Here is a 13,193-nt window from a genome sequence, read left to right on the forward strand (position 1 = left end):
ATTATCCGTAATCTAATGAAGGATGAAAAAATATATACGTAATCTAATTAAACATGCCACCATGCCGCCAGCACTCCATAAAAAGTTTCTGTAGATCGATCTTATTATTAAGGCCATGCATCCGAAGAGTTCAATACCAATATTAGTGGAACATGACATATGGATTTCTCCATCCATGCATAAAACAAAATAACAACGCATTTATTTTGTGACCATTACCACTCAGTTCTCTCTGTTGGCTGCTAATACAACCACTAATTTATCTTCTTGTGTAGATTTTTCTTTTGTGCCTTCTGCCAATTACGTAAATGCATTTCTTCTTTGTCTCTTATTATCTAGCATTTCTAGGATTATCAGAACCTGAACCTCCTTCAAGAATAAGATGAAACAGTACACGTAACTAAAAAAGTTACTGATCGGCTCTTTTCGTTTCCATATGCTCATATAGCCTATATATAATGGAGCTCCGTGGGTCATTTGGAGAAGCAGCTAGTAGGAAACCTTAGATGGAAAAGATGGAGGAGAAAGATAATCATGTTCATGCTACAAGGAAAAAAGGAGGCTTGCTCACCATGCCATTCATCTTTGGTAATGAAGTTTCCTGTCTTCTTCTTCTTCTTAATTTCTTTAGTTATCCATCCATTTTATTCTTTTAGGCAAAAATTTATTTTCATTGTTTCGAACATGCATGGTGGATTGGTGCAGCTAATGAGGTTTGTGAGAAGTTGGCTGTGGTGGGATTCAATGCGAACATGCTGAGCTACTTGACAACTCAGATGCATATGCCGTTAACACAAGCAGCAAACACCGTCACCAACTTCGGTGGCACTGCTAGCTTGACCCCTTTGCTCGGTGCTTTCATGGCCGATGCTTACGCTGGACGCTTCTGGGTTATAACAATTGCCTCCATTATATACACCGTTGTAATTACACTAATCTCTCTCTCTCTCTCTCTCTCTCAGTATATACATGCGTGACGATTACTGCTGATTTAAAAACTTTAGTACTTAATTAGTGTTGTATAAACTAATTTGAGAGTTACGGACCCAAAGACTGAAAAAACTTGGGTGAAATTTTGAAGTTATTTTAGTTAAATTAGGTTAACTAATTACTAGATGATAATAGAGTTTTAATTGTTAGCTAGCTAATATTCCTGTACGTTCAGTTCTCATAGTGACATATTGAACCAAGCGTTTAAAGATTTCATATATACTCTAAAATGAATGTGAAGTTTCTTCAATTTCAAACTCCTACGCAAGTAATTTGTTTGATAAACAAATGGCATCTGTGGCTTTATGAAATTATAATTAGAATTTGAAACAAAGGGCAAAAATTTAGTGCTCAGTGAATTATTTGACTATGATACTGAACTGTAATAATGAAGGTCTGAAAAGTGATAAGCTTGTAGTTCAGTAGTTCAGTAGTTCAGTTTATTGATTTGTGATGAGATTCTAAACACAGTGTCGATCTTTTGTACTATGCAGGGAATGATCAGCTTGACAGTATCGGCCGTACTTCCTCAACTAAGGCCTCCACCATGTGAGCACAACCAAGTGTGCCAAGAAGCCGACGGCGGACAGCTTGCAATTCTATACATATCTCTCTTACTAGGAGCACTTGGTTCCGGTGGGATCCGACCCTGCGTGGTGGCGTTCGGGGCGGACCAGTTTGACGAGAGTGATCCAAAGCAAAACACTAAGACATGGAGCTACTTCAACTGGTACTATTTTGTGATGGGGGCATCCATACTAGTTGCTGTGACAGTTCTAGTGTACATCCAGGACAATATCGGATGGGGTTGGGGGCTTGGAATTCCAACTATAGCCATGTTCCTTTCGGTTGTTACATTTTTGATAGGGTACCCGCTATATCGGAACCTGGATCCCGCTGGGAGTCCGTTTACCCGGTTGATACAAGTCCTGGTGGCTGCTTACAAGAAGAGAAAGATACACATGGTTTCTGATCCTAGATTGCTGTATGAGAATGATGAACTTGATGCTCCTATTTCCTTGGGTGGCAAGCTTCTCCATACTAAGCATATGAAGTAAGTGCTCTACTCTCCAGCAGTTCTTTTAGTATGCTATATTGAACAGAACCATTAACTTTAATTTCACACAAAGAAACGTATGCAAAATTAGCTTTTATGAATTCTTCGTAGTATCATATGTTTCAAAATCTTTTAATCATTGATAAATTAGAGTGTGGGCAAAATTTCATCGTACAGACATGACCGACATATCGGGTTGTGGCTAGCTAATAGAGCCCCCTTATCGTTATCCATCTTAGCTGGCCAATAATATAACGATGTCATCTTTAGGTGGATTCATATTGCAGAATGCAAAAGATGACTAAATCATTTCGTCCAAGAAACTATTCATGGCATGAAAATATGGATGTAGGGACTAGGGAGTAGGGACCATATATAATATTGACACTTTGATCTTTCTTGACCAGTAGAGCACTAGAAACTTGGGCTTCTATAAATTTTGGTCTGTTCACTTAGGAACGACGAGAGCTTGTTTCCTCTACTCCATTATCAGAGTTATCCCCACCTCCACGGTCCATAATGACCTAACAGCAGCCAAGAACATATAATCTAGACGCCTTTGCTTGTTTCCGAGTACATGTTGGCCTAATTTGCTACTTCACATGTTCACCTATCATATGTTCACCTATTCCGTAGACAGATACCATCAGTACAATAATTGGACAAGAAACAACAGATTGATTCTATCCCCAAAACACCCAAAATTTACTGTCGATGTTTCAGTTACTCAAATTTAATTTGGCTTAAGTTTCATATCGTTGATCAAATGCCCAATAGAGGTTAATGTGACTAGTTGTTTGCCCTGTATTTATCTTGGTAAACAGTTTTGAGGATTAAATTTATAAATTATTAAGCCTAAATTTGTAAGTAGCTAATCAATACAACTTGTGGCTGGAAATTGCAGATATTTTGACAAGGCTGCCATTGTGGTCGAGGAAGACGAAGTCAAGTCACCAAACTTGTGGAGGCTCAGCACCGTTCATCGCGTCGAAGAACTGAAATCTGTGATTAGAATGGGACCAATATGGGCATCAGGCATACTCCTAATCACGGCCTATTCCCAACAAAGCACTTTCTCACTCAGCCAAGCAAAAACCATGAACAGACACCTCACAGATTCCTTTGAAATCCCAGCAGCCTCTATGTCTGTGTTCACTACAGTCCCTATGCTTTTAACAATCGCATTTTACGATCGAGTTTTCATACCCCTAGCCAGAAAGGTGACAGGTTTGGATAGGGGGATCACATTCCTTCACAGAATGGGAATCGGTTTCGTCATTTCTGTACTGGCTACTTTCGTCGCTGGATTCGTGGAAATGAAGCGAAAGAAGGCAGCATTGGAACATGGGCTTTTGAATCAACCACATTCCATAATCCCCATTTCAGTGTTTTGGCTTGTGCCTCAATACAGCCTTCATGGGATAGCTGAAGCTTTCATGTCCATCGGGCACCTCGAGTTTTTCTACGACCAGGCGCCAGAGAGCATGAGGAGCACTGCCGCCGCACTGTTTTGGACTGCGATATCGGCAGGGAATTATTTAAGCACCCTCTTGGTTTCCTTGGTGCACAAGTTTAGTGCTGGCACTAATGGATCCAACTGGCTGCCGGATAATAATTTGAACAAGGGGAAGTTGGAAAATTATTACTGGTTGATCACCCTGTTACAAGTTGCTAATCTGATTTACTACCTTTGGTGCGCTAAGATATATACGTTTAAGCCGATTCAGGTGAAAGGGATAGATGGAGCTGAGTCTCAAGGAAAAGGTGTGGAGCTTGCTAATCGAGTTCAATAAGGAGTTTCAATCTACAACTAATTAGTTATTAGTCGTACATATAGTTTAGAGGTTGGTAATGTAGCAACCAGTGAGAACACTGGTGTACTTTGAATAATGTAATCCCCTCGTATGTATTGGTCAATATATTACTGATCTTCCAGTAATATAGTTCTCACATTAGACGGGAAGAAGATCTTCTTCTTCAAAAGCAGATGGCTGCCTTTAATCGGTGGCAGATTCGCATTTTCGATTCAATCTATATTGATTTTAAACATTCGTAATATGGAGTTTAAGAAAAAAAATTACATCTAAAATATTCATTATTCGAATCTTATAATATAGAATAGTTCAAAATACAACTAAATTAAAATAGTTCAAAGTTCATACAATAATATTAGAATAAAAGTTTTATTCAAATACAAATGAAAAGTTGTCACGACATATTACTTCTTTAGTTTGCTCGATCTCTCTTTCTACATGAATGGTGAATGTTCTTTATGGACAAGACCTGATAGGTCCTAAGCTCTGGTAAGGCAAGGTCAAAAAATATTGATGGAGTGACAAGGTAGCCTGGGAAAGGGATATGGTGAAAATAACTTTTTAAAATCGTTACAAAGGAAATAAACAGAATTGTGAAAAACCAGTAAAGGAAATTACACTGCAACTTTTGTTTTTTGTTTTTTTATTTATTTAGAAAAACACCGCAACTATCTCTTGATACAATACGACCATAAAATATAGGAAATATAAAGACCGGCTGCAGCAATAAACAGCGCACCAGCGCAGTACACCCAGATTGGTATTTTTGCTTTCTTGGCACTCGGCTGACCAGAGGAATAAGTCATAGTGATCTCAGCAAGTGAAGAGGCCGGTGGTTCTAATAGGCTTGGGGTTGAGGGTGATGAGACATCAGTTAAATTCGTGTCTGAGTTCAATGGTTCTGATTGGGTTGGGGGTGATGAGGAGTGAGTTGAAATCGGCGCAGCACCTGATGATTTTAGGGTAGGAAGTTTTGAAGCAGCAGTTACGTTAGGAGTTGAATTTGTGGCAGATGATGATCCAGACAAGCCCACGTCGTATGTCACAGTTCCATCAGGGAGAAACAGACCGAAATTCCTCTCCGAAGTTGGTCCCGTCTTCTTATTCTCGTTGAAAAGAGCGAAAATATAAACGTCAAGATTAGGCTTCAAAGGTGTACCTTCGTTCGCCAATTGCCTCTTCAACAAGTTCCCATTATATGTAGCAGCATTCTCTAAACTTGCACCAAGTTAATCAGGATCCCCTTTTGATGGCCACCCAGTTTCAGCCACGTTAACCTCTATATCATTAAACCCTAAAGCACGAATGGCAAAACTGACTGCATCTACTTGAGCATACAACAAGTTGTCATAGTGCAAATTGCTACTTGGGTCAATTACTCCTTCTGATGAACCGACATTGTTGAACAGAGCGTAGTCTAGATTAATTTCTTTGGAGTTGCCTTTATATGCAAAGTAAGGATAGGCATTGATCCAAAACGGTGCCTTCGTGGTTGACAAAAATTGTAGCAATTGCGGCATTACATCGGAGAACTCGCTTTTGAAACTACCGGCAGAAGGTGGATACGACTCTTCTATCACGGAATAAGAAAAAGGCGATGACACCTTGATGTGTGAATCAAGACCTAACTGAGACAGTGCTCGTTGAATGCTGGTCATGGCTGGTACAAGACTAGCTAGCAAATCTGTTGCATCAATCTCGTTTCCTATCATAATGCTTGTGATCTTAGTTGAGGGAAGGTAAGGCTTGATGCGTGTAATTACACATTGTACGGCTGCTTCAGAGCTAATTAGTTGGCTTATCATATCGTTTTCCACTGTCACAATGAGCTCGATATCTGAATTTGCAAAAGCAGATAGTATCTGAGGATTGGTGTCGTAAATTCTTGCTTTTGTGATGTTGTTGGATTTCAAGAGGCTCACAACTTGTTGTGGCTGTGGTAAATTGTCTCCAAGTTGACCATAGTTGATACCAAGAGCCTCAGCTCTTTGCACGAATCCAAGTCCAAAGAAACAGATCAACCAACAAAAAAGAAGAAAAACAACTTTGATTTTAGCACCCTGCCATGGTGAATTTTTTCTATAGGGGTGCAAAGTTCACTCGCAGATCACTTGAAATTATTAGCACTTGCTTCTCAATCTCAAACGAGAACACATATAACCTCACTAAATACCCAATGTACGTATTTATAGACCTCTACTGTAAGCCCAGAGCGCCTAGGTAAAACTTCCCTCAAACAATTAGGAAAGAGATGTTCCAGAATAAAGATGAAAACAAAACGGCTAAAATTAGGAAAGTCCAGTAAATAATCCTAAACTACTTTTATATGATCATCCTACATTCAATAGGTAAAACTATTGAAGCAAGTGCTGAAGCCCTCGACAATGTATTCAGCTTCATCTGAATCATCTCTCTCGATGAATTAGTCTGATGAAACCCTCCCTTCTATAGTGAATGGTAAAGTACAATTTCGTTAATGTCAGCCTAGCACGAAAATTAGACCTCAACACAATTGTGCTACAGAACTCACTATGTACTTATGCAGTGCCAAGCGAGAAAACGCATCATTTATCTTAGTTAACATGAATCATATCTTAGTATCTTCATTGTTTTGGATCATATTTGTTTTAATGTGGACTAAGGAGGTGTAGCCAGGGGTAAATTTGTTGCGCCTACAGCCTATGCTACAAGAAAGTAGTTTCCCCCTTCATAATTGAAGTGGCTTGTTGAGTGTTGACATAGGGACTGTTGACATATTGCACTATGCTGTTGAAACTCACAACTAGTGTAAAATGCAGAAAGAGACTAATATTTTGGATCGAACTCAGAATAGTTCTGCATATATATACTCATTGCATTTGCCCTCTCCAAAACTTGCTATTAGAATTGTTGTTAGCACAGATGAGTAGCGCATCTACGGCTATCACAGAAAATCTTATGAGCAAACGACTAAACTTAAGGCTCGTAATCACATTCACGGCTTCTCAAACATTTTAACCTTACATGAGTAAAGTTGTAATGCCATGACATAACGACAAAAACCAGCACCATGCTTTCTTTTTCAATATACTCGGTTACCAATAGTTTGGGAAAGAGACTTCAGCTGCGTGGTCCATTTATCTACAGCAGCATGCTTCTTCCTTCCCTTTGACCTGAGGTATTTGCCAAAATATCAGGGGCAATCATATAATGTAAACATGAAAAATAGAATCACAGAAGTAATAACATACCTGTCACTACGCTCCATGAGCTGGTTCACCTGATCAATATGCCCATCGATTCTGTTATCTAAAATAAGTGAAACCAAGAGCTGCTCAACATCTTTCTCAGGGACATTAAGCTCCTGAACACCAAAAAGTTTAGTAAGTTTCCAGGGAAAGCATAGCTGTAATTTATAGCAACAATAATGGCTAGATTACAAATATTTCTAAGGAATTAATAACTAAAGAAGCCTAACAATACATTATCTACAACAGCAAAAGATAAAAACTAGTGAAACCAGGGTTCACCTTTGATATGAAGGGAATTCGAATTCGAGTATATGGCTTGATGAGTTTAAGCAGCACTTGGGTTCTAATATTCTTCAACAGATCTTCAATATAGTTTCGAATGAATGGATCATCCATGATCGTCTTCCTATTACTCTGAAGAAAATAAAAACAGAAGGTCAATTGAGGGAAGCAAGGCAGAAAGAGAGAAAAACTAGCACATAACCAGAGGACAAATCAACATCGCAGATATACAATATAATGTACAACAACTACACCTTCAGAATTTTTTCAAACTCCAATATCTCATTTCGTTGATATGCTGCTACCAGATTTGTCATTGCCAAGATCTCAGGATCATTTTTATACCTGTACAACAGAAATACTCAAAACAGCAAATAAAAAAAGAGCCACTTCAAAGAAAATGTGTCTTTTTCAAAACTTACGGCTTTGCTTCTTGACCATCAAATGGATTAACCTCGGACTCCATCAGCATGTTAGCCAGAACCAAATATCTGCAGAGCCGTGCAAAGTAGAGAAATTTATACAAGATACAAAGCACTTCCTCAAATTATAAAGTATTAATATCCAAAAAGAATGTATTGTATCCAGTTCCAGAGTTCCCTCAGCTGAAAGGACACCAACCAAACTAATGTATTCATCGATACAAAACACCTGCCTAAAAGCGACCCCAGGACATCACAAAACTAGTTTTCAGCAAGGAATGAAGTTTGTCAAGTTACAGTAGTCCTCAATTTCAATATTCGTCACAAAGTGGAGACACTAAAGACATATCGGACATATCAAGAAATTTGCTACTAAAATTAGTAATCATCGGAAAAAGCTCCTATGGCATCTGAAATTAATAGCCTTATATCCAAACAACATGGGCACTTAATCCAAATGATCTTGCAGTCTACCTTGTCAAAGCAACTTCATTACTTCCAAACTTATGCTTACTTAGCACGATCAAAGAGTTAAATGTGGTTTTATAAAATCAACCCAACAACCGACATAACTTGCTCCTTACAAATGACAAAACATGTAGTGGACTCACTACCAATTAATGAATTGTAAACAATTGATTATATATACTGTGTGTGTAGAGAGAGAGAGAGAGAGAGAGAGAGAGAGCATACTTCAAGCATTGTATACGCCTCTGGTTCCCTGCTTCATCATAGTTCTTAAAGGCTTCAAAGAAATCTGTGGCAGCATCTGCCCACTGACGCTCTGTCATATGCATCTTACCCCCACACTCTCGTATAATTCCCATGATCCTAGGATGTGGTATTGCCGACTTGATTGCAAGAGCCTTTTGGTATAATTGCTGCATTCAATGTAGAGTCAGATGCTGCTTGGCAACAAAGGTAAACAGAAACACAGAAAGTGACTAAATCCCACTATGAATATTTACTGGACGATTTATAACCATTATAAGATATTACGGCCTTGTTGAGCATTTTTAATATAGTCCACTAACTATTAAGATCCATTAAATTATCACAATAAACTACCACTAAACACCTCTGTGATAGTATCTATAAAAAAATACATCATACAGCCACCAGTTGCAAAAATTTACCATAACAAACTTGAAAAATCCCAACCTTCCTGCAACATAGCTACTATGACTCATTGGACCAAACATAGAAGAAGATGAAGAACAGGTCCTAAGAAGTTGACACCAAATCAGCATTAAGATCATACTTTCCTGCTTTGACTATATGAATCTAACATGTTATTCGGGGGGGGGGGGGGGGGGGAGGGAGATAGGGATAGAGTTCATCAATCACAGAGAAATAGAAAGGCATTATGCATATGACAAAGATTCTTACCTTCAGCTTTTTGTTATTTTTAGTCTCAGTGTACATTTGGATCTCAATTGCATAAACCTCCAAAAGTTGACTTCCTTTCTTTTGATCATCAGTACCATCTTCTTTTTGACAAGACTTGTGGAGTTCCTTCAAAATCTAATAGTGGACAAAGGTTACTGCCAGCCTATGACGAACACAATATGCATAGTGTGATGCTAAAAGGTGATAATGATAGACATATACCTTACTCATTCGCCCATATTCACTCATATCAAACCAAATTTTGCAAAGCTTAAGATTTGTCTTGAACCAAAGCCGCTGCACAACAAGTCAGAACATGGCATGTGACTTATAGCAGAAAAAACACATAAACATAAAAAATAATGAATTTGAATCACCAAAGCTCTTGAACCACAAGCTGAACACTTACTGATGAATTGAAAATAAAAAGAAAAACCTTAATGCGAATGTAAACAATTGAATTCTGACCTCATTCTTTGCCTCTTCAAGGGCCTTTAGAGTAGTCTGATAAAACTCTTGCAGGAGGCCAGAGTTCTGACTAGCTGAGCCGGACACAAAATCCATAATGTTGTTGATACATTTTTCACTGTAATTCCGCGTTACAGCTGATTTGATGTACGTCAACATCTCCCTGTACGAATCCAGCATATCCTTATACCTCCCTAGCCGATAGTGAATCTTCACAGTTTGCTTCAAAGCTTTAAATCCCCTGGAACAAAACACAAATTCATAATTACAGAGGAAACAACAAGTGGATCGACCTCCTAGATACACAACGTGACGGTCTCTCGTGTGAAAAATAACTCAAGCACTCGGTATAAATTCAGCGGCCTTTGCCCAATTCTAAGTTCTAACTTAACAGATCAAGCATGTCAATCATTCCAAACACATTATCAACCTCCAATTCTCTAAACAAATAGAAATACAACACTATAAATTTTACTTCAGTAAATTTTGCAGGGAACAAAAAAGAAGTTAATGGTGTATAACTCACCACTCGGCCTTCTCAGGCTCCATGCCAATTACTTCTTTGAATCCTGAAAGTGCTTCTTCTGGATCAGACTCAACCAAACCTGAGAAATCAAACACACACAAAAATAGAAACAAATTAATAAACCCTAACGAAAAGAAAGGCTTAGAATTTAGATGGAAAAATCGGAAGGCTACCTTTGGAGTTGTAATACTGGTTTTCGATATCAACGTCCTGCTCCTCAGGCTCTTCATCCGAGTACTCGAATCCGTAATCCTCCATATCTGCATCTGCGAGCAAAACGAAAAAGGCGACGTATTATACCTAATGCTGATGCATTCAACTGATTCTCCTTCGAAATTTTAACCTAATATCGCAGAAAAAAGAAAACGAATTGTGAGTGTTGAATAACGGAGGAGAAAAATACCGGAACCCATGGCTGCTCGAGCGGCTGAGGACGGAGTCGGAGATTGTTTGGATTCGGACGCCACTGAAAGCACAGAACTAATGCGAAGGGAGAATATGAGTGGTTTTTATTTTCGTCCTTTTATTTTATTTTATCTCAGGGGCGTAGCAGTTCCAAACAGAACCTATTGTTACAAAGTCCCAACTAATGTAGAGCTCTTTTCAAATGCATCAGGTCAGGTCAGAAGATCAATAATTATAAGTCTTCAATTTATTTCTTTCAGTTCTTCCATCAAATCTGATAAACTCTAAACATTCTTAATATTCAACATAAGACAACAATTGACAAATATCTTGGCATTCACAATATTATCTTCTGGAAGGATAAAATTAATGCAAATGAACGACTTTTCAAAATATTTAACAAGCTTGCATGTTGGAAGAAAGGTACTTTGTCTAGAGATGAGAGATTAACTTTAATTAAGACTAATCTCTTCTCAATGCCAAATCACATCATGACCTATTTCAAATGTCCCAAAAAAGTGACAAATGAAATAGACAAAGTGGCCAGAAATTTCTTATGGGGATCTCATCATAAATGCTCCCTAGTGGCATGGGATCAAGTTTGTATGCCTAAAGCTATTGGAGGGCTCGGTATTAGAAAGGTTGTCTTCTTTAATAATGTAGCTTTAGGCAAATTAGCTTGGAAAGTTATTACTGACAATGATGATTGGTGGTCTATGATTGTTAAGAGAAAATATCTCTCAAAAGATTCCTTCTTTCAGGCAAAGAAAAAGCAAAGATGTTCAGCAGCTTGGAACGGCATTCTTGACACTAGACAACTGATCATGAAAGGTATGCGCTGGATTGTTGGTAATGGTAAGAGTATTAACTTCTGGAACTTTTAATTGGGTTTTTTATACTCCTCTAATCAATTTTATTCCTCTTCATATGAGAACAAACATTAACTTGGATGATAAAGTGGCTGACTATATTGAGCATGGTAAGTGGTGCAAGGATAAACTAAGCTTGATCCTTGACAGTGAGATTATGAAAAGTATTATCAGCATTCCTTTACCCTTGTATGAGCAAGAGGATGAAGTCATTTGGGGACTTGCTGCTAATGGCAAGTACTCCATTAAATCTGCTACTTGGATCCAACATGATAATCTTAACAAGCATCATAATATAAAGCTTCTGAACAAATTGTGAAAGCTTGATGTCCAACCAAAAATCAAGTTGTTTAGTTAGCTTTTGATCAGGGGTCGTCTTAAGATTAGAGATAGATTCTCAAGATTTGGTTTACATAATGATAATTCATGTGTCATGTGTATTGAAGATAATAAATCTACTAACCACCTCTTCGGTGAGTGTAGGTTTGCTCAACAGGTTTGGAACTTGGCTGGAATCAACCAGGCTGTTAACTGGTCTGATGGTTTGATTAAGGTTATGGAGAACCTGTTCCTTGTCCAAAATTATGATTATGACATATTTGCAAAAGTTCTAACAGTTGCTTGGTTCATCTGGAAAGCAAGAAATGATTTGGTTTTCAAGGAGATTAGGCCTAATGCTAATGTTTTTAGTTTAAGTGCAGCAAATTTCCTCGCTGCAGCTGTGACTAAAAACTCCATTTCTACGGGGATTATATCTCAACCATCCTCGGACATTATTAAATGGCAAAATCCTCCTAGAAACATAGTAAAGATAAACTTTGATGGTTCAGTTAGCAATGATTAAGCCGCTGGAGGATTCATCTTGAGGGGTGAAGATGGTCAGCCAATCTATGCAGCAGCTACTTCTTTCGGACGCACTTCGGTTCCTATTGCTGAAGTTATGGCGCTGAGGAACAGTTTGAAAGTAACTCTAGAACGTGGCTTTCATTCGGTGGATGTTGAAGGTGACACGAAGATGGTCATTGATGCAGTTAATGGAGTTACACAACCTCCCTGGAGGCTCCTTGTGATTATTAGGGATATTAAAACCCTAGCTGCCCAGTTTAGATGCATTAGCTTCCGACATGTTTTTAGGGAAGCTAATTTTGTTGTTGATGCTCTAGCTAATCTAGGATATTCCTCGCCGGCTTGTTGGATTTAGAAAGTTCTTAAAGAGGCTTCTAGAGCTTTGTTATTTGATGTTGTAAACTCTGGTTGCTCTAGGGGTTTCAAATTATAATTCAATTTCCTCTTTCAAAAAAAAAGAGACTACAAGCCCCAAAATTAAGAAACCACGACAACCATTTTATTTCGGATCTCAAATTTTTCAAGGAGGTCTATAGTTTGTTTGTCATTGTTCTAAGTTCCGATCAAGATTTTGATAGATGCAGTTTAGTACGCCCTGGTGCCGATTCCTCGTCCAAGATATTCACCGTCTTTGGTCTTCTTGGTCCTCAGGTTAATGTCCACCATGAGGTTCATTTTGCCGCAACCAAGCTAGCTCATAAGTATCCCTTTCTACATCTATTATCTATATAACTGAAGAGTAATTAACCCCATAACTTACTTAAAATAGTTACAACATAAACAAAGATTTATACTCTAACGTATTGTACAAAATATTTGTTAATTAATGTTGCAACTGCTTATAAATGTACTGAAACATGCTATACAAATTGGTTTTAAGTATAATTTAAGTTGA

The 13,193-nt window shown here is 38.2% G+C and overlaps 2 protein-coding genes and 1 pseudogene across 2 annotated transcripts; 1 reads left to right on the plus strand and 2 right to left on the minus strand.

The window, feature by feature from the left end:
* Positions 1-317: 317 nt before the first annotated feature.
* Positions 318-4,024, plus strand: LOC126791957 (protein NRT1/ PTR FAMILY 3.1). Its single transcript, XM_050518463.1, has 4 exons — positions 318-588; positions 706-923; positions 1,485-2,044; positions 2,952-4,024. The coding sequence occupies exons 1-4, from the start codon at positions 507-509 to the stop codon at positions 3,838-3,840; spliced, it is 1,749 nt and encodes a 582-aa protein (XP_050374420.1). The 5' UTR covers positions 318-506; the 3' UTR covers positions 3,841-4,024.
* Positions 4,025-4,529: 505 nt separating this feature from the next.
* Positions 4,530-6,270, minus strand: LOC126792417 (glucan endo-1,3-beta-glucosidase 14-like; annotated as a pseudogene).
* A 419-nt stretch (positions 6,271-6,689) lies between these two features.
* LOC126791965 (COP9 signalosome complex subunit 2) lies at positions 6,690-10,730 on the minus strand. The gene is made up of 12 exons (XM_050518472.1): positions 10,582-10,730; positions 10,352-10,444; positions 10,179-10,257; positions 9,653-9,893; positions 9,407-9,481; positions 9,185-9,319; positions 8,489-8,676; positions 7,796-7,864; positions 7,628-7,718; positions 7,371-7,505; positions 7,092-7,204; positions 6,690-7,013 (listed from the first exon to the last, which is right to left on the minus strand). The coding sequence occupies exons 1-12, from the start codon at positions 10,589-10,591 to the stop codon at positions 6,923-6,925; spliced, it is 1,320 nt and encodes a 439-aa protein (XP_050374429.1). The 5' UTR covers positions 10,592-10,730; the 3' UTR covers positions 6,690-6,922.
* Between the last annotated feature and the right edge of the window lie 2,463 nt (positions 10,731-13,193).

The sequence above is a fragment of the Argentina anserina genome, chromosome 4 (assembly GCF_933775445.1).
Source record: "Argentina anserina chromosome 4, drPotAnse1.1, whole genome shotgun sequence".
NCBI lineage: Eukaryota > Viridiplantae > Streptophyta > Magnoliopsida > Rosales > Rosaceae > Argentina > Argentina anserina.

Excerpts from the sequence above, each read along its gene's own strand:
- LOC126791957 (XM_050518463.1), top strand. The coding sequence starts at position 507 with ATGGAAAAGATGGAGGAGAAAGATAATCATGTTCATGCTACAAGGAAA. Across the intron at positions 589-705 it reads CACCATGCCATTCATCTTTG|CTAATGAGGTTTGTGAGAAG; the intron begins GTAATGAAGTTT and ends GGATTGGTGCAG. Across the intron at positions 2,045-2,951 it reads CTCCATACTAAGCATATGAA|ATATTTTGACAAGGCTGCCA; the intron begins GTAAGTGCTCTA and ends TGGAAATTGCAG.
- LOC126791965 (XM_050518472.1), bottom strand. Across the intron at positions 10,258-10,351 it reads CCAGTATTACAACTCCAAAG|GTTTGGTTGAGTCTGATCCA; the intron begins GTAGCCTTCCGA and ends TTGATTTCTCAG. Across the intron at positions 9,894-10,178 it reads GAGCCTGAGAAGGCCGAGTG|GGGATTTAAAGCTTTGAAGC; the intron begins GTGAGTTATACA and ends GTTTTGTTCCAG.